Source organism: Gymnodraco acuticeps, unplaced genomic scaffold, assembly GCF_902827175.1.
Source record: "Gymnodraco acuticeps unplaced genomic scaffold, fGymAcu1.1, whole genome shotgun sequence".
Taxonomy (NCBI): domain Eukaryota; kingdom Metazoa; phylum Chordata; class Actinopteri; order Perciformes; family Bathydraconidae; genus Gymnodraco; species Gymnodraco acuticeps.
This window is the reverse complement of record NW_022990042.1, coordinates 6,547,507-6,574,558: the sequence shown is the minus strand read 5'-3', so window position 1 is coordinate 6,574,558 and position 27,052 is coordinate 6,547,507. Positions and strand designations below refer to the sequence as shown.

General features: G+C 39.5%; 1 protein-coding gene across 2 annotated transcripts; it reads left to right on the top strand.

Moving 5' to 3' along the window:
* Positions 1-11,413: 11,413 nt before the first annotated feature.
* On the top strand, positions 11,414-17,355 carry LOC117545640. 2 transcript variants are annotated; one of them, XM_034215491.1, is made up of 7 exons: positions 11,414-11,492; positions 12,762-12,842; positions 13,031-13,178; positions 14,920-15,113; positions 15,975-16,113; positions 16,662-16,777; positions 16,932-17,353. In XM_034215491.1, the coding sequence occupies exons 3-7, from the start codon at positions 13,112-13,114 to the stop codon at positions 17,238-17,240; spliced, it is 825 nt and encodes a 274-aa protein (XP_034071382.1). In that variant the 5' UTR covers positions 11,414-11,492; positions 12,762-12,842; positions 13,031-13,111; the 3' UTR covers positions 17,241-17,353. The 2 variants fall into 2 exon arrangements, with proteins under 2 accessions (XP_034071382.1, XP_034071384.1); XM_034215493.1 differs by lacking the exon at positions 12,762-12,842 and having other exon boundaries at positions 11,442-11,492; positions 16,932-17,355.
* The last annotated feature ends 9,697 nt before the right edge of the window (positions 17,356-27,052 follow it).

Below are 27,052 nucleotides of genomic sequence, written 5' to 3'. Positions count from 1 at the left end.
GGTACTGTGTTATTTAAATTCACATTTATGAGGCATCCTGCAAATACATTTAGATGTTATGAAATAAGAGCAATGTGCATTTCCCAAAAGAACCCTAACCCTTCTGTTGGGCTTATTATCACTTTTCCGAATAAATATTTAGAGGTTTAGGGAATTGCACTGCTGCTTTTATTGCAGATCGTTTGAGAACATTTTAATCACTTTACTACCTGTTAAGAAACATAAAGAAACATTGTTAGCCTATAGCTTAGCCTATGAATTTTCTGTAAAAAAAACAACTATTTCTGTACCTTACTCTCTGTAAAATCAACACTTCTCATTTTAAAATGATTGACAAGAGATGTAGCCTTAAGGACAACACAGATTGTATAGAAGTCTATGAAATAATTACCCTACTTCTCACTTGTTTCTAAGTTAACATTTTCCTATTAAGGTAATGGTCTCAATTGCTATCTGTTCTTCTACGCACGAAATTCTTTATTCTTATTATTCCGCCCGTTATTTTGCCGCGCTTCTCCTCCCGCATTGAACATCGCAGAAACTCCGTTCAAACATCAAACGTTCAGCTCGGTCGGGAATCGATTGCTATTACTTTTATCATTCATAGCTTTCATAATTCCAGAGATACATCCCATAATTCATCACATTTTTAACCATTGCAGTCAATGGAGAAATTCTTCAGACTTCAACAAATCTTCATGCGACTTCAACTGCTAACTGTTCATTCATACTTTCACTCAGAAACCTCATTCTAACTTTAAAATGTTACACATCTTTCTGACATTATTCGTGTAACACAACTTTTAAATCTGATCCTTACTTTTAGAGATATTAAACATTGTTCAGACCTTGGTAAAGAGGTTTTCTTCAGATTTTAACATTAACTAGAGTGCGTGATGTCACTGCTAGAGCGTAGGAAATCTTGAAATTTGCCTTCATATTTTTAAACTGCCATAATTCCCAAACCCTACATTCCTGAGACATAATTTGTCATGACAAACGTAGGAAAACATCTCGTAGCTTGAAAAATGACAAATAATTAAGCAAAAAATAATTAAACAAAATGCCTCTTGAGGGCATGAAGTGACAAAAACTTTCAACATGCCTCCATTAAAGCCCATTGTAATTTCAGGCTGATATTTCCTCACAGCAGCTGCACACCTGTAGTTAATCTGCCAAAAATATTATTGACCCGAAAGGACACAAAAAGCACACTTCAGATACTCAAGGTCCTTGAGATGCTTCACGCTTTGAAATTTCACCGATATCTGTTACGGTTCTTCAACAAAACGTTCACATGTAAGAGGTTTATCTCTCATTCAGAACAATGGAAACCTTTGATCTCTGGACACCTCGTTAGCTCAAATATAAACACCTGAGTCATGGAACACGATGATGTCATAACTCCAACTGACATGCTCAGAGCAGCAGACTTCAGATAAAGGTTAATGGTCCTGCCCTCAACAGGTCTACGTCAATTATGGGGTGTCATATGTCGTTTCCATGGAAACGCATCCCGCGCCATAAAACACGATGTCGCTATAACTCCTATGAAAATGTTCAAAAAGTGCTCAAACTTCACATGTGTGCTAACAGTCCAGCCGTGAAGACATCTACGTGAGAGTTTTGAGATTTCTTCAAATGTCGTTGCCATGGTAACACAAGGCTCGCCATGAAACACTGTTTTCTCATAACTTCAGTGAAAATGCTCCAAACGGCCCAAAACTTCACAGGTTTGGTAACGATGCAGTCTAAGCGTATTATAATAATAATAATAAATTATATTTCTATAGCGCTTTTCTTGAACCCAAAGACGCTTAAAATTATGAAATAAAATTAAAATATATATATTATGGGATGTCATCAAATGCTGTTGGCATGGCGACAGATCATTCGCCATCAAGTTAGTTCAAAAGTTTGCAGTTCAAATATTCTGCTGCTTTTCCAAGCCATTTTACTTTCTTTTCTTCTCTCATCACACATTCAAGCCCCCAGTGTTCACGTATCATTTCAATCTAAATGATTCACTTTCTTCTTACACATTACATTTCAGCATAGCAGTTTAGCGTCAGCTTTTCAGCATAAAGCATTCCCACTAGCAATTTCTTCAGGACTTGCATAGTTTCAACTCTTCTTCAATACAGTTATATATATCAGGGTTTCCCACACATAAACTATACTTGGGCGGGCCGCCCAGGTATATTAACGGCCGCCCAAGTATATTTCGCGACCCATTTATTTTTTTAAATAAAATTTTTTTTTTATATATATTTTTTTTATTCGTCCGTGACCACGACGCCATCTGCGATCGATTAACTTGTAGACAATGATCCCTCGCTCCCTTGCTCTGATCTCGCCTCCTTCTGGCCTGTTAAGTGGCCTGCCTCACACAGGGTGACTGGCTGTCCACATGATGTGGCCTGCCGACATGGCCACTGTCATACAGATCATAAATCAAAGCCCTTGATTGGTCTCTGTGTGTCATTCAAGCTCGGGATAACCTCAGCTCAGGTGAGGTAAAGGACTCTCTGAGTGTTTAGATAGTTAACTTAGTCTAAGTTCTCAGTGGGTCTCATACGGTGTGGTCACCATTTATGTAAACACATATTTCCATTTGAGAGGGTAGTGATTGGTCTAATGGATAGTGAGGTGGGCTGAAGATCGGAAGGCTGTGAGTTCAAATCCCGCCAGGAACACCACCACTAGTGTGCCCTTGAGTAAGGCACTTAGCCCTTAGTTACTCCAGGGAGAATGTCCCTGTAATCGGTCATTATAAGTCGCTTTGGATAAAAGCGTCAGCTAAATGTAATGTGATTAGTAAAATATGCATGAATAAATAAATAAAAAGTTAACTAGGTGAAAAAAGGTAAGATACACTTTTAAAACTTGTTGAGAGAAAACTAGTCTTTGCTGCTGCCTCAAAGAGGAGCAGGGGGAGAGGATGGAGAGGGGGGAGAGGAGGGAGACAGGAGAGGCTGATTCAGGAGCACAGACACACTCACAACTATAAATGAACCAAAACTAAATTAATAAACAAGTTTCAGTGTTTTTAACATATTGGAAATGGTATGTTATTGGTTATGGCCTTGATTTTATGATTATTGAAATGTATACAGTTCTGTTAAATATAGGTGTTTCCATAGATCTAGTCTCTTTATTTTCCCCTCAAAATGCACCAGATTGATGCATTTAACTCCAAAATAAAAAATAAAATCTTACCGGGGGGGCATGCCCCTGGACCCCCCTAGAGGATTTGAGGTCGACCCCCACTAAAAATCACATGGATAGGTTCCTAAATACATTTATTTTTTTAAATAGTAACCCATTTCCATATGTTCATGTGTGGGTAGTAGATTTAAACTATAGGGCTATCATTATGGGCCCTGCCTGTACCTGTTCGCTCTGCCATCGCGTGAAGGGTCTGCTAACAAGCGACCAACAGAAAGGTTAATGTTGTTGCACGTCACCTCAACCCCCCCCCCCCCCCCCCCCCCCCCCCCCCGCTACCACCACCCCCCAAAGTATATTTCAGATCTGTGGGAAACACTGGCAGTTAATGGACCAGCACCAGAGGCATTCCCATACACACAGGCGTTGGAGCTGTTCTTCATGAAATCCCAGAAGGATGAAGTGCTCTGACAAACAGTGCCATCTTTGCGCAAAATGATTATACCGGAATGAAAAGTCAATAAATAATGTTGTTAAAACTTTTTTTTTTTTTTCGCGTTAGTTCCACCCTGTGTCACTTCTGGTTTCCCAACAACAACAAATGGCGGCTATCAAGATGCCAAAAAGTAGTCCACGAATGGTTTAATGTAATGCTATTGTTGCATTATAGGCATAAGTATCAATTCTTAAGCTTGACAAATACCAGAAATTCCAGATTTCTTAACATTCTGTTGCTTTTATTTGGACAATTTTCTTAAATATCTGTCTGTTATTGGTGACTGGTTTCATGTAAGTGCAATTGATGTAGCACTTCTTTTAATCGGACATGTCCCAATTCATTTTTCTAAACACACAAGCCAACAACAGTCCAGTTTAAGTGGCTTATCAATGTCTTTTAAAACTAGGCTATTTATTTATTTTCAAACATAAAAACCCTAACGTTTTCTTATTATTTCAGATGTAATAACTCCAGCCCACTTTTGACAGGCAGTTTGTGTCTCTGAGCAGCAGATGGCAGCAGAGACTGATCCCCTGTCCTGAAACCACCTGCTCACTGTTCCAATGACAAGTGGCTGCCAATTCATCGTGCACTTTCATTACCATACACTTGGATCTGCACCACAGTCTGCAGTAATGAAGGCAGAATATGCATGATGATACAGCTGTTGTGATTTTAGCAGACTTCGGAGAGAGACTTAATAATGAGCGACATCAGCAGAAAACATGATCCTTAATTAATCCCAGGCATTTAATGAGCAGATTAGGCCTAAACAGTGTATTCTCACTCTTGCACGCTCTGTCAGCTTTTCCAAACCATGACGAGACTGTCTGTCTTTGTCTGAAAATGAGAAGCGATTAATTCCCGGCATCCAGTCATCTGATCAGCCACAACGCAAGGGCAGATCACAGACAGGGGTTTTGCGTTCACTATCCCTGGGTCACCGGATAAGCTCGGTTGCCTCAGTGTTTCCATCCTAACAGAGTCCCACGCACCATATGCCCACCTGAATGTTTCATTACAGTATCTGTAAACCTATGCTGGAAAAACATGCATTAACATTATTATTCAAGGCTTTTCCACTTCATCCCAATGCGTATCGGATGATGTGAATTTATAGAGAAGTGTGTGTCCCTGTTAATGGTGTGTTTGTCAGCACCAGCAGATGGGACAGCAGCAAGACACTTGACTCGCTGTGTAAACAGAGGAAGGCTGGTAATGAGTTTATGTGAGCCTGTGTGCTACACCGGCACAAAGCCTGACACACTGATGTTAAGAAATTATTTGAAGTCGTCTGGTGTGCTTCTGTGTTCACTCCGGAAAGGATTTCAGCTTAGCGTCACCAAAAGAATATGAATTTTGTGGCGTGTCTCCTTTCAAAACATCTTTGACTTCATTTGAATTTGAACCTAATCACACTACTAAGGAGTAGACTTGCCACACTTGGTGTAAAGGCCTCTCCCTTGACCGTGTTTAGGTTTAAGGATGCAAGAGATGGCCTGCATACTTACAGTAAATGTGTGGAGTTTAGAGTGGTGCATTGATGATGTATTCAGGTATGCTGCCCCCAGAAGTTAGCATCACAAGGTTTCCCATGATATTCTCACGATGTAATTTGCAATATTGCAGAAAATAAGCTCTGTGGCAATCACGTTTATGATACTAACACGTTTTGTTCAGCAGGATAATCCCCACCACTTTAATAATAGTTGAAGCGTGAATGTAATTTCCAGAAGTAAATAGTAAATGTAATCCTCTATTCAAACTCCATACTGGTCACATCTGAACGTCAACACCGCTGCTAAAGGCACACTCGTTTTTGGCGGGCTGGCGTTTGGTATTGTCATTTAGCCAGTTGTTAGCCATTGTGAAACACAGCAAAGCTTCAGACGTTTAAGCCAGTGGGGTGTTTACTGACATATTTTATCATTTAACAAAGCGTCTATCTAGCCAAAAAAACAATACAAAAAAACCATTGACTTTTGGATGAAAGTAAGTGCTTGAATCAGTGGCGTAACTATCGACGGTGCAGCCGGTGCATTGCCAGGGGCCCATGCCCATTTTTTTTTTTATATATATTTTATTTTGGGGCCCCAATGGCATTGACCTGTTCACGCAGTCTTCAAAGTAACCGAGCAACCTAAATTAATTTTTAATTTGTCTGTCCAATGACCTTGCTCCCTTTCATGTCATGTGATACCTTGCGTGACGAGCGAACCGTTTAATCAACATCAAAAGTTATATGTACTACACAGCTATAGCAGCAGCAAGATCGGCAGAATTATAACAAATTGAATAGCTTGCATTTATAATGTACAGCAAACCAAAACACAAGAGCGGCGCTCAAAAGAGAAAGGACAAGAGAGAACAAGGAGATGTAAAGGCTAAACAGACAAAGTTAGACAGTTTTTTTTGTCATACATCGTCCTTGAAATCGAACGCTAACGTTGGTTATGTTGACGTGCAGCGGCAGCCGGAGCCGGAGGCTAACGATAGCTCACCTGCCTCACCATCATCTAGCTCCACAAGTGAAGCTGTATCCGTGGCTGTGCGACCTTCTTCTCCAGCCATGAGCCAGGAGGAGAGGATGGATTTGGCTGTGCCCGGCGGTGATCCTACAGTTCCCGCAAGGGCCCCGGCCCCAACCGATAGGGGACTCTATGGCGCTATTGAGACCCCCGACGCCAAGATCAAAGGCTATATTATAGCAACCGGTCCATGTAGGCCTATCGGCCAATTCCCCAGAGACACACATCAAGGAAACAGGTGTTTCTCCGAGATGTATTACACCACCACTACCAGAGCAGGTATCAAACTGCCACGGACATGGCTGTGTTACTCCCCCACCCTGGACTGTGCCTATTGTGAGCCGTGCTGGCTGTTCGCAGCCCGAGGTGCACCGTTCTACAGTGATGCGTGGACATGCGTTGTCTGCGAGGATTGACTCACATGCACAATCTCAGGTCCATGTCCAACCCAGTCTCACGGCATTTCGTGTTCACCAACACGATTTTTAATCTATTGATTCGTGTTCACCAACACGATTTCCCCCTTTTTTTCGTGTTGCACAGCACGATTTTAAAAGCAATGTATTTCTACTGGTAATGACGCTCATGGAAGCACGGCATTCGTTTGTGTCGGCTGCCCTTAAAGGCAATGTGAGCGTCCATTCTCATTGGATAACGGAGAATTGTACACCCGGAAGTAAGTATTCCCCTTACTGTCGATTGATTTTACAGTGATATCTGCACTACTCATCGACTAAAAAACACCAGATTATCCTTGTTAATTACACAACATTGATTGGTTTAAATTGTGTGCAATGCTTTTGTATTTTTCCCCTTCGATTCGGAGAAACAAATATGTTTTCGGAGTAAAGGATAGCAGAAGACACTACACTACCCAGAATCCCCAGCTATCGTTTGGACTACACCATGTGCTCTGTTTGACAAACCCCGTGATAGTCCTCAAGCTCTGTGATTGCAAGCAACGCTGAGTTGGGGGGGGGGGGCCCAAAAAAAATATTTGCACCGGGGCCAATCACAACCTTGTTACGCCACTGGCATGAATGCTAACTCTTTTACAAGTTTAAGACTAATTCCTGCACCCTATAGAAATGTCCCATACTACTTGTTGAGCGAGTAAGCGAAAATAAGAATGTTTTTCAGAATTGGAAACATATGACAAAGACAATCATGCTGTATAACCTGAGTCGAGTTTTGAGCCCCACAGTGCTGTAAATCAGCTCAAAACTAGTAAGTAAACCTATAAACTTTACTGCCTCCATTTTTCCTGCCCTCAGATAACCACCTTTATCCCTCCTTTTAAAGAATAAACGTGACGCAATCCGAGCACCACACTCTGGCATTCCTCCGGCTCCATCCTGAGCTCTGCACGACTCAGACATCTCCCACTCCTCTCAGGTCATAAAAACACTTCTATTCAGTGAGCATCCATTTTTACGATCTGAGGAGGCGTGTTTGACACTTTCCACGCAGCCCTGATGGAAGCAGTCATTCATCATCCCTGCGTCTGCCTCGTTCTTATTGCTCTCTCCCCCTGCTCTGCTCTCCTATACAGTATACCTACTAAAGATGTATGTGCATGCCTAGGCGTGTTTGCTCTTCTGTTTTGGTGTCAGTTTGTGTGAGTGAAAAATAAAGTGATATTGAGGTCAGTGTTGGAGGAGTTGAGGCAGTGTAGTGGGAGTTATTTTGTACACAACAAATAGCTCGAGGGGGAGAGGCTGACTGAGGTAACCCAGCCACTGAAGGGAGGACCATTTCAGGATAAAAGTGATGTACTGAAGATACAGGGATAAATACATGTGGAACAAAAAACACCCCATGATTTATAGCCCCGCTACATTCATTGCCTCTCAATTTTCACGTTTTCCCTATTTGGTCCGAAAAACTGTTGGATGTCAACAGGCATTCAGGTTCTCAGAGGATGAAACCTAATGACATTTGTGATCTAACGATATGGTGCCAACAGTAGGTCAGTAAAATATATTGGCATTAACTGGCGCAACATTTTCTACTTCCCCAGAGGATGGACCCTAATATGTTGAGTGATCCCCCTCTCAAGCCACCATGACATTCCCATGTGTGGTTTACAGTGAAATATCTTAACTACTATTTGGCGGATTCAAAATGAATTTTAGTACACATTCACATCACATACCTTTGGCGTTTAATTGTGTAACCCTAATGAAAGACAGGTAAACGCTAAAGGTTTCTACGGTGGCCCTGAAGTGCAAGACACCACAGCATTTCAATGAAATGAAATGCTGTGGTGTCTTGCACTTCAGGGCCACCGTAGTTTTCAATGCTAAATGAAAGTTTCATTTAGCATTTCTTTTTTTTTAATTGAGCAAATGTTAGCATACTTACATGGTGGTAGAGAGTCAGCTTTGATGGCGAACATGGTAAATGTTACTTGAAACTAAACATGTTAGCATGGTGAGATTAGCATTTCGCTCAAAGTCAACAACATGTCTAAGTACAGTCTTACAAAGCAGCTACCCTGCAGCGCAAGCCGGTGGTACAGTCAGTTACTATGGGGACCACGTGTCTTTTATTAGGAGCCAGCATCAGTTCAGAATATATTTTATTGCAATACATTTTTGCTAATTAGCAAATGCTAGCATGTGGGCTCTGATGTGGGGGCAGAGGCTAAACTATGATGGCAGACCTAAATGTAACCTAAAGCTAAATATCAGCATCATAAAATGTTCTTTTAACTATATTAGCATGGAGATGTTAGCATTTGGCTCAAAGCCAACCACATGCCTAAGTACAGTCTTACGGCCGTACACACAGCAGCTTTTGGCGATTTGTCCACCGCTTCCAGCGCGTCTCCGCCCATTGACTTTGAATGGGGATGACGTCACTTTCCCTCGCTTGTCGCCGAACTGCATTGTGGGGGGGCGAGGCGAAGATTTCCAGGATTTCCAGGATGTTCAGGATTCCAAAGTTGAACAATGTTCAACTTTTGAGGCTGAGCTGGAAGCGACAGCCAATCAGATCCGTTTATGCAAATCTGACAGTTCAAGCGCTAGCCAATCAAACCGCGTGCAAGCTGGGAGAACCAGACCCGCAGTTCATTTCTATATTCCACAAAAATGGATGAGAACTTAGTTCAGGGTTCATACACTTTTTCACCAATGATTTTCAATGACTTTTCCATGACTTCTCAATGACCGTTACCTCATTTTCCATGACCAAAAGAAAATTACCACTGAAAATGGTTTATTTGAACATGGAACAGGAAAATAAGGTCTGCATATAAAACATGTAGTGCCTATCTAAAACAAATAAAATAGGCTTACTAGCTTCTACTCGCTAAAGCAACTGCAGTCAGGGAGGCAAAGTCATCAGGTATGAAAAAGGTGACAAGGATCCGAGCCCCCCGACCCCACGGAATATCAGCTTTAAAATGAGGAACAGAGGATTTTAGCAGTCAGAACAACTAAAGCAGCAGGTAATAATAACAGAAACGCCAAAGAGTCACATCTAATAGAAATATATAAAAGCATTTATTGTAATTGTGTAGCAGTCAGTTTATAATTCTGGCTGTTGAGCATTTTGAAAATGTATTGTCATGCCTCTGTGCAAGGCTTAGTCTTTCTATCTTTATAGCCAGTGGTGTAAAGTAACTAAGTTCATAAACTCAACAAGTACTATATGTGGGTACAATTTTGAGATACTTGTACTTTATTTAAGTATTTCAATGTTTTGCTACTGTGTACTTCTACTCGTCTACAGTTCAGAGGTACATGGTGTACTTCTACTCCTCTACAGTTCAGAGGTACATGGTGTACTTCTACTCGTCTACAGTTCAGAGGTACATGGTGTACTTCTACTCCTCTACAGTTCAGAGGTACATGGTGTACTTCTACTCCTCTACAGTTTCAGAGGTACATGGTGTACTTCTACTCGTCTACAGTTCAGAGGTACATGGTGTACTTCTACTCCTCTACAGTTCAGAGGTACATGGTGTACTTCTACTCCTCTACAGTTCAGAGGTACATGGTGTACTTCTTCTCCTCTACAGTTCAGAGGTACATGGTGTACTTTTCCTCCACTACATGTATTTAATACCTTTAGTTACTTCACAGATGTGGATGAATGATGTGAAATATAATCAAGTGTTGAATCAGACTTTAGTTCCAACTGGAGTAAATTCACAAGCTACCCTGCAGTATACAAAGTCATTCAAACTACACTCTTAAAAATGCTGGGTTATTTCTATAAACACATTGCTGGGTTGATTTGGCTGGGTCATAATTATGGGTTATTTGGGTACTGTAAACACACTGGTGGGTTGTTCATGCTGGGTCAAAGGAGTTATTAGGGCTTCAATTGCAGTTGAACACCCGCCTGGGTTATTTTTAACCCAGAGGTTGCTTTATTCATTTTCCCACTTCTGAATCATTCTGGAATCATCTTTTTCAAAACACAAGGTATGTAACCTATATTTTACCTATATTTATATAATTATACAATTCTGTAACCTATATTTTTTTAATGAGTTGTGATAACAGTTCAATAGGGATCTGTAGGCATTTAACAGACTGTGCAAAGTATAACATTAGCAGTTAACGTCGGCTACAAATGTTTTACATTTCTGTCAATGAGTGAAAGAGCCTTGAATTTACGTTGTGATGCGATGAATTATTATTTTACAAAGACGTGTGTTCTACTAGTAGTTATAAATGGGTCTGAACTATAGCTTTGGATTTGTGTGCAAAAGTATTAGATGTCCAATAAGGCAGTATAAATCAGATGGCTTTTACGTCACAACTCTCTTTCCCAGCATGCAGCTCGGGCGCGGGCTTTCACACATACGGACAGACAGACAGACGACAAAGAAGCTCATTGATGTAGGTAAGTTTAGGTTACTACAGTTATTTATTAATTACATTAATCATTAAAGTTAGCAACTATTTAAGTTATTTTTAGGAGTGAGTGACCGGAGTCACCGAACCACATAATGTAACATTTTATTTCCCTGCCATCGACGTGTTACCATAGGTTAGCTTAGCTTAGCATAGCACACCAACCAGCTAGGTCGTGTCAGGGGCAAATAATAATAATTCGTGAATGATTAAAATGTCTTCATGGAGAGATTTGGCAGACCCCCTGTAGTAACTGTACATTAGTAGCTTGGTACCTTACAATAACTGTTAAAACATTGCACAGTTTTGTGAAATTCTAATGTACTTAATCTGATTTGATTCTAGTAGAGGGTTTCACCATGGACATGTTCGTCACAGAGACGTTGACTGCATGGCAGCTTGAGAACTTGATTGACACATTTAAAGGTAAGTTAATTTTTATTGAGACAATGTTGAGATGTTACTATTAAATATTTTGTTATATATTAAAAAGAGCAAGGTAGCGCTGCAACAAACAACTAATTTGATAATCGATTAATCTATCGATTAATGAAACGATTAATCGACTATTCGGACTATTACTGTATGCCTTGCACAATTTCTCAAACGCTCTTATTTAGCCATCAACTTTTAGATGTAGCTTGAGGTTGTTTTAGGCATGTGGAAACTAACAATGAAGACAATAAAGATGAATACTTGATTCAAAAATACATATATTATTAAATTAACTAAACACATTTTGAACAAAATTAACATTGCTTTTAATTTAAATTAAATAAATAATATTTCACATCAAAAGAAACAACAGCGTTTTAACAAATGGTATTAAATAATGTGATGACAGAACTGTAAACAGAATAGGTGAAACTTTAACAAACTAAATAACTCAGTTTCCTCTAATAAATAAAATAGCTTTTGAAAATATGTGCATCTTAAAAGTGTTTAATTTTAGATAAATAAAATAAAGTGTAGCAGCAGCTTGAGTTTCTCTTTTTCTTTGTTAACCGTTTCACAGCATGACTTAACAGTTTCAGCCGATTATAGAACAATATCAGTCTTTACACATCATTACAATTGAACAGTTTTAAAGTTTCTCTTTCTTTCCCTCTTATATTGCAGTCCCTCACTCAGTTTTTTAAAATTCAGTGCGAGAATTGAGCTCGAGCTTGTCCTGCCAGGAGTTTGTAAATCTGGGCCGACATGGAGTCAGGGCCATTCTCACACACATGCAGGTGCTCATTGGTTACAGTGATGCAAACACAGGTATGGTGAAAAAAGAGAGAACTATTCGAAGCAGAAAAAAAACAGCGTAATATACCATCTGACAAAGGCCTGCGCTATAATGCTTCAATTAACTGGCTATTTATAATATACTCAGATCAATAGGAGACAGAGATGTTAAGTCTTAAATGAGTGAGCCGCATATGAATTATTCTGTGAACATACACTTTCAAACGGATGAGATAAGAAATGTCAGTAAAGTAAATGTACGATGTTGCTGTCCAACACTGGCTATCACACACCTTCAACAACAACCAAGGAGTGCATGCGGTGAACAGCAGTACTCAAATGCACTTTAAAAGCGCATCACAATTCAGTGTTTAATTCATGGATTTGAATCGTCATATATTTGTAACAATGATTACTGTCTCATCTCATCGTTCTTTGACAAACTTCTACTGTCTATTTTAACAGGCCACAGACACAAAGAAAGCCCTTGCCGTGGCATTGGTGTATGAATTCCCTTGCCTTTTGGATGGTACAGGCAGTGGCTATGTAAGTTAATCAATCAACACATAAAGGAGAACACTCCATACACACACACCTAAAAGAAATGTGCTCAAACGTTTTTCCTAGTGCACAGTCACACGCACATTTTTGGATTGCTCCTTGAAATCCCATGTAACCATCTTCATGGTTTACGCCAGGCCAATTTAATCTGAATCTAATTTTCTCTTTTACAGGGAGCTTGGTACACACCTGGCCGAAATCACAAACCTGCTACAGGTTTCCTGGAGGAGCGCTTGAGGAACGTCAGGAAGCGCATGAGAATGCTGAAACGACCACGCCACCAAGAACAACAGAAGGAACAGACCGTCCCTAGTACACCAGGTAATACTAATAACCAATTATTATTTATTAAACAATTATAGACCCATCTCTAAGTTGTCAGTTCTGGCCAAGGTTCTTGAACGCTTAGTGAGTGAACAGGTAAAGGAGTTTTTATGTAACAATGACATCCTGTCTAAACATCAGTCAGGCTTCAGAAAGCAACATAGCACCATCACTGCCACAATGAAAGTGGTGAATGATATTACGAGTATTTTAGATAATAAGCAGAGTTGTGCAGCTCTATTTGTTGACCTTTCCAAAGCGTTTGACACCGTCGATCATCGCATTTTAAAGCAGAGGCTAGCCAGTATAGGCATGTCCAGCCATGCAGTGGGGTGGTTTGTAAACTACCTCTCTGAAAGGTCCCAATGTGTTCAGTTTGATGGGCTGTCTTCTGAGTGGTTAAACATTGCTAATGGTGTTCCTCAAGGTTCTGTTTTAGGTCCACTTTTATTCTCCATATATATCAACAGTTTAGGTGAAAATGTGGATGAAGCTACTTTACATTTTTATGCGGACGATACCGTGATGTACTGTGCAGGTCCCTCCATTAAGGAGGCTGGTGTTAAATTACAGGCTGTTTTTAACATTATTCAGACTCAGCTCTCTGAACTAAAGCTTCTTTTAAATGTGGATAAAACCAAGGTAATGCTCTTTTCTAAAGCTAAAGCTAAAAATACACCGGAGACTGCTTTGGATATTGTAACTACGCAAGAAATACAACTTGAAGTGGTTACCTGTTACAAATACCTTGGTATCTGGCTTGATGATTGTCTCACTTTTAAACTTCATGTCAATAACCTGCTTAAAAAACTAAGGGTTAGGTTAGGTTTCTTCTACAGGAACAAGTCCTGTTTCTCGCTTGAGGCCAGGAAAAGGCTAGTCACTGTGACCTTTTTACCTGTGCTGGATTATGGTGATTTGTTATATATGAATGCACCTGCCAATTACCTGAGCAAGTTAGATGCTGCGTATCACAGTGCACTGAGATTTTTGACAAATTGTAAAGCACTTACGCATCACTGTACCCTGTATACCAAGGCGGTTATGCCATCACTTACTGTCCGGAGGCTCAGTCACTGGTACTTTTTCATTTACAAAGCCAAGTTGGATAAACTACCATCTTATATCTGCTCCCTGATCTCTCTGCGAATTGAAAGTACTTATTGCCTGAGATCGCATGCTGTGGTTTTATTAAATGTGCCAAGTGCTAGGACTGTCTTAGGGAAGAAAGCTTTTAGATGTGCAGCTCCACTAACATGGAACAGTCTGCAAAAAGAATGGAAAATTACCAAGCTAGTACCACTACATGTTTTTAAAGCTCGGTTGGATGCTACAAAATCAGATGCTGTCGGTACCTGTACATGTGGTTAAATATGTAAATTGTAATCCCTGTATGATGTCCTTTTGTTGTTCTGTTGTTTATGTCTTCTTGTGGAACCTACTGCTGCAGGTCTCCCTTGAAAAAGAGATCATTGATCTCAATGGGATTTTACCTGGATAAATAAAGGTTTTGAATTGAACCAATATTAATTATCCCCGCCAGGCTAGAATAGACAAATGCAAGGGATTATATTTTAGGTCCCATGACTCTTCTGTCCATCCATCTTCTAAAAGCTAGTCTCAGGCACCGCTGGACCGATTGGCGACTTTTCACACACTCTCCCAAGTAGGCCAGAACCCCAAATGTTTGAAATCAGCTATAATGAATCTGAGGACCTCTGTACTTATCATTCAACAGAATATGATGTGCCTCCTGAAAAACTTCTAGAAATGGTTGAATGGATGAAGGTCAATAGGTATCCAGTGTCCCAAGTTGAGGACTACATGAATCAAACAGCTCTACATAGAGGCAAGTGGATTCGCAGCAATGGATCTAAAAGCCTCCAGGAAATCTTGACTGAGTTCCCTAGGCTTTTAGACAATCCTGGCATGGTAAGAAATGATTTTGCTATTGCGGTTTTGTCTATTTGAATGATACTCTATTTGTGTTAGGATTTGAGGTAAGGCCGGACCCAAATGCAGATTGAGGAAGTTGTTGAAAATGAAAAAACAAAACAAAACCATGAATCCATAAACAGGTAGCACAAGGTAGCATCCAGACAAAAACGACAGTGACAAACATGGAGGCTGACAGGAAAGACAATGAACCGACAAGGAACACAGGGGAAGACAAGACTAAATTGTATTGTCATACTGATATTTTGTACAAACTGTGAAGTCCACTGAGACAAATGTAACATTTGTGATATTGGGCTATATAAATAAACAATCATTGATTGATTGATTGACTAAATACAAAGAGGGGCAATCACAGGGCAAGACACAGGGAGGGAATGCAGAAACACAAAGGCAATAGGTGAACACAATCAGACACAGGAGGGAAAACACAGGAAGGAAGAAAAGACACAGGTGAGGAGGGAGGAGAAAACCCAGAGGCACAAGGTGAACACAATTGGGTTATCAGGCAGGAGGGAACACAGAGACAGGAAGCAACAGACAAGACGGGGGGGGGGTGAACACTTTTCAAAATAAAACAGGAAACCAAAAACAGATATAGACAAGACAAAACACAACACAGACAGATCGTGACAATTTGACTGATACTCTGCAATGCACTACAAGTTTATGTTTAACCACTTAGACCCTACAGTATATACTTTGTAATAATTTACCTGTTGAAGTGACACTGGCTGTCAAATTGTCCCCTAACCCTTTTCCTAACAGGTACTACAAGCCCATATCATTTCTTTAAACACTGTTCTATTGTTTTTCATGTTTTTCAAAATGTATCAGATATCACAAGACTTCCAGCAGCTTCATCCAGAGGCAGTAGGAAAACTGTTTCAGAACTGGGCTACTATGAGTGACCAAATCCTTACATATGCCCAGCGAGAGGGAAAACTGCCCTTGGTGTTTGATGACATGACACCAGGTAAGCTATTTCTTACTATGTAACACACACACACCGGTTCTTTGAAAATAGCAGATCTACATGCTTGCATTGCGTCCCAATGAGACTCGTTGTGAGCTTGTGGATCTGCAATTTTTTTAAATATTTTAACAATCATCTTGTATGGGGTCCCTTGCACAACATGTTTTCGGATGGGAGTCTGTTGACAAATACATAAATACATGAACAAGTTTGTGAACCACTTCATTAGATACCTTTTGTCTTTCTTTGATTCCTGTTCCCCCCCCTTCCTTTTCTTTCTCTTTCTGGAAACAATCAAAGCGATGGAGCTTGCACAAAAACAAATGTCACCCACTGTTTTACACCTGTAAACCTGTGATGTGACAATAAAGATTCAGATTCTGATAAGATGTCACAACACTTCCTGTGATTATAATAGGCTATACAATTCACGCCTTGTTTTTACCATTCAACACCAGGGCAGAAAAGTCAATATTGCTTCAGAAATATCAATCTTTATATACTATTTAAATGTTGATGTTAATATGTATTTTTCTTATATTGCGTAGACCGAGCTTTGAAAGTCCTGCCGATTCTGCTTCCTCCATCGGTCTACAGGATTGGAGGAAAAGTCCACAGACCCACCATAGAGGAGTCCCGCAAGTCCTTCATTAATATCCAACCAGTAAGTTTTACTTTTGTTTTTCTACTTCAATAATGGTGGGTGTTTCTGTGTTTATATACTAGCATTTTCATACTTCAATAAAAAAGATAATAAAAACAACATGCTTAACTTAAATGGCAGGTTATATTGCAAGTAACTGTTGTGTAATTAACAGGTGGGCACCAACATGGTACAGTACCTACAGACAGTAGAGAGAACTCAACCCTTCCCGCACATCTTGTGTCTTTGTGATGACATGACAACATGCCAGACCTTCACCATTGTGTCAGACAACGCCATTGAAACGGACACTTTTCTGGGTGCAGTAGATCTTTGTTTTAAGGCTTTCTTTGTGCTTGACCTCAATTACACAAAGCAGTGTCTCCCCACCTGGGAGTTTATCCAACAGGCAGTATATAACATTGATGGACATGAATCCTCAAATGTCAAATTTATGAGGACATCAATTGCAGCTTTGGCCTAAAGGTACACAGAGAGAAGTAGCCTTTTAGTGATGTGTGTCAAACAAGTGGACAGCTGCTCTCTAAAAATATGATTGACACAAAACATGATTGCAGAAGACAGTAGGCACACACTTTAATTGTGTCAAAACATTGACCTGCGTTTACAGTACCTACTATTCCTGTTAATTCATTTATTTTAATTTAATTTTTCTTACTTTACGTGATTTTATTTACTTATTTAATTTACTTCATTTATTTATTTACCTTGTTATGTTTGTGTCTGTATATAGTTTCTGCTGGGCAGAGAAATGTTTTATCTCTATATTTAAACATGTTCATGTTATTTAAACCTGAAAGAGAAGTTGGTCCAGATAACAGCACTTTGTAATATATCATTTGTTTTAAGGCTCTTTGTTTTTTTTTGGGGGGGGGGGTTGAATTTGTATTGTTTGCATTGTTCTTTTATAGTGGCCTGAATGTTGACGATTTGCCAAAGATGTTCAAATTATGAATAAATGCATTTTTATATATATATATACAGTGTGTTTGGAGATTATTCATTACACTATTATACATTATTATTATATTTATTTAACCCAGTGATATAGTTAATTTCAATCACTAGCTTGGGTCAAATAAACAACCCAATGTATGGGTTAAAATGATCCAGTCCAGCATATGGGTTAAGACAACCCAGCGCGTGTTCTGTCCTATAGTGACTCAGCAGCTGGGTTATGATTGGGTTATTTTTTAACCCAGTAGTTTTAAGAGTGTAGCTGCACCTTTACCAGCTTTGAGAACACTTTCATGATCAATCATTATAAAACATATCATATATATTCTGAAATGGACCAATCTGCACAACGACTACTTTTACTGTCGCTACTTTCACTATATTTTGATGAGAATACTTTTCTACTTTTATTTGAGGAACATTTTGAATGCAGGACTTTTACTGTAACAGAGTATTCCTACACTCTGGTACTTCTACTTTTACTCATGTACAAGATCTGAGTACTTCTACTTTTACTCATGTACAAGATCTGAGTACTTCTACTTTTACTCAAGTACAAGATCTGAGTACTTCTACTTTTACTCAAGTACAAGATCTGAGTACTTCTACTTTTACTCATGTACAAGATCTGAGTACTTCTACTTTTACTCAAGTACAAGATCTGAGTACTTCTACTTTTACTCAAGTACAAGATCTGAGTACTTCTACTTTTACTCAAGTACAAGATCTGAGTACTTCTACTTTTACTCAAGTACAAGATCTGAGTACTTCTACTTTTACTCAAGTACAAGATCTGAGTACTTCTACTCAAGTATTTGATCTGAGTACTTCTACTTTTATTCAAGTACAATATCTAAGTATTTCTACTTTTACTCAAGTACTTGATCTGAGTACTTCTACTTTTACTCAAGTACAAGATCTGAGTACTTCTACTTTTACTCAAGTACTTGATCTGAGTACTTCTACTTTTATTCAAGTAACAAGATCTGAGTACTTCTACTTTTACTCAAGAACAATACCTGAGTACTTCTACTTTTACTCTAGCACAATATCTTAATACTTCTACTTTTACTCTAGTACAAGATCTGTGTGCTTCTACTTTTACTCAACAAGATCTGAGTGCTTATATTACTCAAGTACAATATCTATACTTATACCACCTCTGTTTATAGCCTATGAAAAAAACTATTAGAAAACGAAGGCTAAAGCTAACGTTAGCAGATAGTGACAATGTATGCTAGCTAGCTAGCTCAACGATTCCTTAAATGATATTGCGACAGAAAAACGTTCCAGTTCACATCACGCTCTGCCGCTCTGCTCTGAACACCTGAACGGTCCGTTCTAACAGCTCTTCACCAGCGGCTCAGTCTGTGCCACAGTGACTCCGCACAGCTAACTAACGCACCGTAGATAATGTAGCTGACCCTCATCCCGGAGCAGCAGAATTCAGCTGACAGGGCAGGAAGTCTCGAGCACACAGCTCGCGCTTCATATATTAAAAAATAACACCATGCGCGTCATGATGGCTCATAACAGCTCGCGCCCGCAGATTATTTCGGTGATTAGATAAAATGTAAATTAAATTTGACGCAACTTTAGTTACATTTCCATGACTTTTCCAAAACTTTGGGAAAAATATTGTTTCCATAACTTTTCCAGGGCCTGGAATTTGCATTTTGAATTTCCATGACTTTTCCAGGTTTTCAATGACCGTACGAACCCTGTTAGTTATTGCGGTAGCAAATCACCCGGTTCTTTATGACCAGTCTCTATTTACTTACCGGGATACAAACCGGAGGGAGGTGGCAGAGGCAGTGGGTGAAACTGGTAGGTTTTCGCTTGTTTGGGGATTTTATATCCAGTTTACTTCGTTGCTAGTTTACTTCGTTGCTAGCAAGCATAGACAGTATCATTAGCCAGCATGGAATGTAGCATAAAATAGCACCATAAACATTAATCTCATAAATGTTCAAAATGTTCAAAAAATAAATGTTCATCATAGCCTTCCTATTTGACAATAGTGTAGAAGAACCGGGTTTTTTTGCTTTGTATGTCGGGGGCGGGATATTCATGTGATTGGTTGTTGGTCGCGAAATCCCCAAGCTGTCAGACACGCCCAGCTCCAGGATTTTCAAGATTTGGTCAAAGCTGCTGTGTGGACGGCCCGTTACAGAGCAGCTATCTTGCAGTGATTTGTTTGTATGCAGCCACAAGTGCATTGATGGAGTTAGGTGCTAATGGACTGTGTGCGTGCGTGCGTGTGACCATAAGACCGTAGATAGTAAGGAGGAGGGGATACAGGGAGGAACGCAGGTGTGAGCCCTCTCTTTCTCCTCTCTGTAGCTCAGCAGCTGATGGTGAGCAGAGGGCTTTCCCCCTGAGCAGGTCACTCTTCACAGTAAGTGGCACATACATTTATCCTCTTATTCATCTCTGCATTTTGCCTTTTTTTACCTTCTAACTTCAGTCCACACCTGGGTCCGAAAGATGCTGCACAGAATCATTGGCTTCTGTTTGAACCCATGTGACTCTTATGTTGGTGATATCATGACATCTGTATTTTCTTATACTCTCAGTGGAGTCTTTTGTGACAAATTGTGTATCACATCTGAGATATAATTGTACATATGGATGTTTCTTGGCACATGTGGATGCAATATAGTGTTATGATGGTCCTCTTGTAATTGAACCTTCCTAATTTAAGAAAAACTGGGTATCAATGTTGCCATGAAGCTTAAGAGAGGTCTGATTCCAGTGTTAAACTTGTATATTGTATTTTCATTATGCCTTTATAGCCCACATCTATTCCACTAACGTTTTGTGGGTGTGATTAGTATTTGGCCTTACCAAACATTGCATTATTCAAAGCACTGTGTGCTATATAGCTTTAAAAGAAAAAAGATGATTCAAAGATAAATATTTTTTACGAATGACGGTGGGCTAATTTCTGGTTTGAAATAATAGACATCAAATTATTCTGCCAGAAGAAATTGTCTGCTTCGACTTGAATTGTCCTATGAATAAAATATTTGTTGTTGAAGGCGTGATTTGACAATTACTGTTGAATTAAGAACTTTAAAAAAAATGTGGTGCCGTTAAAATTAGTATACTTATTTTCTTCATCTGTATTTCTAAATTAGATTCTGCAGTGAATCGATCATGTTTTTCCCTTCGCTTTCCTCGGAAAACAACAGCCCAGGTTGATTGATTTTCATGACACTGATGTCTGTAAATCCATTCTGTGGCCGAGGAGTGAAAGTAACTGCACTGAAAATAACCCTGAGCCAGTCGCAACTTCTAAATCAGTAAAGCAACGCAGCTGGAGGTGAATGTGACTAAAATTAAATACAATTAGTTGAGCCTCGTGTTGCTCACTTCATGTCTCTGCTTCCAATCACTTCTGGGTTATTTGCTGTCTCTCCCCATCTGTCATGTTACATCATTCCCTTTCAGCTCTCTATCACGACTCCTGCTCTTCACTCCACATTCAGTAGCAGTTGTACTCATAACGGCAGGCAGAGTAACAACAAATAGCAGATGAGGAAAATAAATAGTCAAATTTACTCCATTAATGTACATACTACAATTTTATAATATTTGTCCTTTACTTTTGTGTGTTCACCTTTGTAAATATAGATGGATCAGGACAAAAGGACAGAGAATCTGTTTTACTAAAACTTTCCTAATCTCTTCACATCATTTTGTATAAAATACATGAAAAAGAGGATTTTTAATCAAATGCATCGACAATAATATTCCATGGATAATATATATATATATATATATTGTTCTGAAATGGGCCATTCTGCCAAATCAGGGGTGCAGTGATTGTTGTTGTTTATCAACCAGGAAGTTAGCATAGCAAGGGCCCTTTCTCATTTCTCAATTCTCCCCTCAGGACCCATCAGTGTATCCTCGATTATAGCTCCTCCAGAGAGCCTCCTCGATGCTCGATCCTCGGTCCTTGAAGTACACTCGGTCACTAGTTTAGCATATTCAGCCCGGTTGTTGGCCCGGAAAGAACCACGATTTTGGAGGGCCAGAAGAACTGTGAAAAGGTACCCGTTAGCCGGAACTACCCCTAGTGGAAACGCAACAAAAAACGGGCCGGGTTTGGCACGGCACGCTTAAACCGTGCTACGCGCTGCAGTGGAAATGGGCCATTAGAGAATTTAGATGTCCTTCAACATGGCGCGCTGAAATCCATTTCCGGGTCACTACCGGAGGACCGAGGATTCGAGGAGGGGAAATGAGAAAGGGCCCAGGTCTCTCAACTGAAAGCGATGAGGTTTTTCCACTGGATTTCAGAATATTGCAGAAAATAAGATCTGTGGCAAACACATGTTTAGGATACTTACAAGTTTTGTTCAGCAGGATAATCTCCACATATTAAGACCACTAGTTGAAGCGTAAATGCAATCAACAATTGTAAAAAGCTCACGTTAGCTTTAAACAAACTACATCACAGTGGCATGACTTCACATCAACACCACTAAGCTAAAGGAAGCTAATGTTTGTGATGATGACATGACATGAAGAAGCTTCGGACATTCAGCAGTGGAGAAAAAAATCTCTTAAGATTGATAAGGTATTTCACGAATCTAACCTATACGAATCTAAATATACGTTGACTTTGAGATGAGGTAACCGAAGGTGATAGGAAATGTTTACCGGGTTTTAGGACATCTGAAACACGCTCAACCTTTGTACCTCCACTTGACTAATAATTGTAATACATGACTTTTCTCTGTATCAGAATGTTTTACACTGTAGTAAAGCACATTTTTCCTTCCACCATGAGCAGGTTGCTAATAGTTTTTCACTTCCAATCAAAAGATTTATCTTCTAATCAAGTTCCTTGGAGTTCATATAAGGTCTGTTTTCAAAACAGACAGTTAATACTTTGGGATGACTCTTTGTTCAAACACACACTGAGCTGCCATGCTGACCTCGCACTACATTATCTTCCACCCCCAAAGATTAACGTTTGGACAGGAATGCTAAGCTTGAGTGAGTTTCTGCACGGAGTGGACAGAATAAACGTTTGTTCATTTGTTTGCCCATCTGTCCCTCACACACATCGAGGACAGAGTCCATCAGGGTTTGACAGAAGTGGGAGTAATGATGCATCTCACCACCACACTGGTATTTAAAAACCGCATTCATAATCTCAGTCAACAGTTAAAGATATCAATGGAGCTCAGACAAAATGTCAGTAAGTTACTCGGCACATTGAGTACTGTAAACTTTGAGATGATCTTTAATGTTCTACTCCTTTACATTTCAGATTGAAATATATCACCTTTTTACCTCACTATTATTTTGTACCAGTTTTAATTATTATTAGTTTTTACATACACAAATATACCTAATAATTGCTTCATTATAAATTAAACCCGCAACAGAAACAAAGTTTAAAATAGTTCTACCTGAAACAAAAACAACATTTTAGTACAAATTCTTACATCAATGTTATAATGATCCAATTTATATCATAATTCATCTTATTATTATTACATACGCTGCTGCATTAAAAGTTGTGTTAGACCAGGGGTGTCCAAACTACGGCCGGGGGCCAACTGCGGCCGCGGTCCATTTTGAAATGGCCTTCAGCAAATTCAGAAAGTATAATGGAATATGGCCCACACCTGAAACCTGTGCCCTTCTTATATTGTACTTCTTGAATATATATGTAAACATATATTACACAGTAGTATTGATGTGTTAATAAGCCCACTTTTCAAATAAATTCAAGTTGAAAACCTTTTCTAACAAATCTTAGTTGATAAAAAAAGCCCAATAATGTATTTACATAACAAGCTTGAAATATACCCTCCCTAATTCCCCTTATTACAGTATAAGCGATCTGAGGCTTCTTCTCTAAGGAATGACCTGCCAATACTTTTTGTAACAAAATAAATGAAACCCTATGGAAAGATGTGATGTAGGCTGTGTTTTTTTTTCTTAGAGCACATTGATCATTAACCTATTAACATTTGATTGATTTAGCTAACTTATAACTTAACCTTCCTGTTATCCTGAGATTTACTTTACACCCTTTAGGATCAAATTGACCCTAGAGGATCTAGGGTCAATTTGAACCCAGTAGTTTAAACTCAAGACAATAATCATATTCCAAATGTTGAACAACATGTATGTCTCTGGTGCTTTAGGTATCAGTTGACTACCTAAATAACCATTTAAATAAAACATTACCCCAACCTTCCCCCCCCCCCACAGACCCCTTTATACATCCAGAATTCCTATTATGTGACTATCGAAAAATATATAAATCACCATAAAATCTCACATACTGAAATAAAATGTTAAAGTAAGATCTTTTTGATGTTGTTAAAGGACCAATAACTAAAGCAGAGGGTAGGTCTTTTTTCCAATGATACATTTGCATGTAATAGTCACCTCAATATCATCCTACACAATCAACACAAATATGTGTATAATATTGACATTTTTATATGTTTTATACTACTAAAACAGCCTGGAACACTGATGCGTAAAAAGTGCGTACAGGATATTTAAAAAAGATCTTCATGTTTATTTTATGTTTACCCATTAGTCCTCACTAAATTAGGAAAAGTCATGAAATACTAAGCAAAAAAAATAATGTGAACCATTTTTTTTTAGATACGTTAAACATTGAATGGGGTCAAATTGACCCCAAGGATAACAGGAGGGTTAACTTATGAGACAATATTCTAGTGAGGGGCCCAGGCCTTCGTATGTTTTTCTGTAAGTGGCCCTCAGTGAAAAAGTTCGGACAACCCTGTGTTAGACCATTAAGTACCCAATGATGCTAAAAGGAGTTTTATTACAATTTACAAAATCACGTTAACTGCGATCATTTCCCAATTTGCCCCTCTGGTGTAAAATTGGCACCACATTATATTCTTCTTTCCAGGATATTACACATATTTAGTATAAGAAATATCTTAGTGTAATGGTTACAGCACCAAACCTACAAAACCCCTTTATACAAATATCTTTGTCTACGTGTTAAACAGAAATAATGTGTTGATTGGCAACCTTTTTAAAAAGCATAAGGTGTTTTGACTTTGGACAACACAACACTAGCTGTTACTGCCCTACCTGTTTTAATGCTAAGCTAGGCCAGCTTCTTTCTTTTGGACGGACAAAAGATTCACATCAACTATCTTAACTCAGGTTCTGAGAAACAGAAATAAGTATATATTAGTAAATAATATAACAAGTTTACTTTCTAAAGGGTTACACAATTATTTTAATGAGTTGCATTAACTTAACCCTGACATGTTGTTGTCAAGCTTCTGTCTGAGTTCATAAAGTAATTGATAAGGTTCAAGAGAACTCGCTGAAAGTAAAGATTTGGTCGTGAGTCTAGACATTTGAGAGTAGACAACTCCTTGAGCATTTTTAAGAGCATGTAGTTGAATCCTTCCTCAAAGTGGTGTGGTTTGTTTTGTTCAGGAAATTCCGGTGGGAAGCAGCCAAGAGTATCCGAATCGATCCATGTAATCCTCTGTGACAGAGCTGAAACTCAGGGCAAATGTTGTTTTTTCTGCTCAGACTTCGATGTGAAATCAATAATTCAGAAAACCTTCACAAATGTCGGACTTAGAGCACTACATCTCTCCAATGGCAAGACAGGTGTATTGTTTACTGCACGAAGATTTCCTATGTTCAATTGCTTTCCCTTTATCTCTTTTTTTTTGTTTACCCCCAGGGGAAAAAAAAAACCTCCCAACTTCTGTCTGAGTGAGGCTTGCTGACGTCACCAGAGAAAGAGAAGGGGGGGCTAGACATTTGGGTCTGAATCATCAGCTTGTCAGTCACGGGAAGTGCCTGGTGAGCGCTCGGGACTCCTGGAGCTACAACTATTATAAACATGAATAATACATAGGAGATGGTTGATTATCAAAATGGGTTTTCAGAAATATCATCACTCGGCATGATGTTTTTTTTTAAGTCTTATAAGCCATCTTCGCTTTCTTTCCCCTATCTACTCACTCTCCATCTCGAAATATGTATTTTAACCCAGTGATATCTTCATACCTGCCATAGAGCCTCCCCTACCATGCCTGCTATCGTCAACCTCCTTTTCAACGTGGTCTCCACCAACACCACCATCTCTTTCAGGAAGGTTCTACCCATGGTCAGCCTGGTCTCTCTTCTGGTGGGGTTTGGAGGTCACCTCCTGCTGTGGCTGGTGCTGGTGAGGAACCCCCGCACTCGATCCAAGCCCAGCTCTGTCCTGCTCCTTAACCTCAGCCTGGCAGACCTGGGTGCCCTGCTCACCCTGCCCTGCGTCCTGCTGGGTGCTAGTTTCCAGAACTGGGAGCTGGGTGGGGCGACCTGCGTCCTGTTGGGGTTCATGACTTCAGTGACGGTGGGGGTGGAGATCTTCAGCCTGGCTGCATTGTCGGTGCTTAGGTATCGTATTGTGGCCCCAGGGACGAGACCGCCTGCTAGCCTGACCCAAATGTGAGTGTGCATATACAACCCAGTCTCACGGCATTTCGTGTTATAGTCACGACATTTAATCTATTGATTCGTGTTCACCAACACGATTTTCCCCTTTTTTTCGTGTCACACAGAACGATTTTAAAAGCAATGTATTTCTATTGGTAGTATGTTTCGTGCCTGCAGCACGTATTTTTGTCCGTTCGGGTCTTGGAAGACCGGAAGCTGTGGGGTTCATAAAAACATGTTCTTACTCAATATCAAGCCACGATTATTGTTTTTATTTTTAAATCGTATAATGTCGGACTTTTTTTGTCGTCTGTGAGGAAAAGAAATGGGGCTCAGAGCCTCACAATACTGAAATCTGTATTTTTTGTAATCTTTTTTTTTCCTTCTAATTTGTTATTCTTTTCTAAATAACACACTGTTATTTACTCACCAATAACACACAATTATCCTTGTTTTTATTTATTTGTTTATTTCCATAATCTCTGGCTTTTTTGGCGTCCGTCAGGAACTGAATTTCAAAATAAAAATAACCGGAAACAGACGAAGGCCTATAAGGGACATTTCGAGCATCATTGCAAAACACAGCCACTGAACTGATAACCCAAGATCCTCAGCTATGGTTTAAACTCACTTGAAGATTAATCACGGGGACAGTAGTCCTAAACGATAGCTGGGGATTATGGGTAGTGTAGTGTCTTCGGCCATCCTAAACTCAGAAATGTTTTTCGGATTTTATATGGCATGAACACCATATCCCTATATGCATTGCGGCTAAAACATCCAATCAGCTAGCTTAAACCACAGCTGAGGATCTTGGGTAATCAGTTCAGTGGCTGTGTATCGCAATGATGC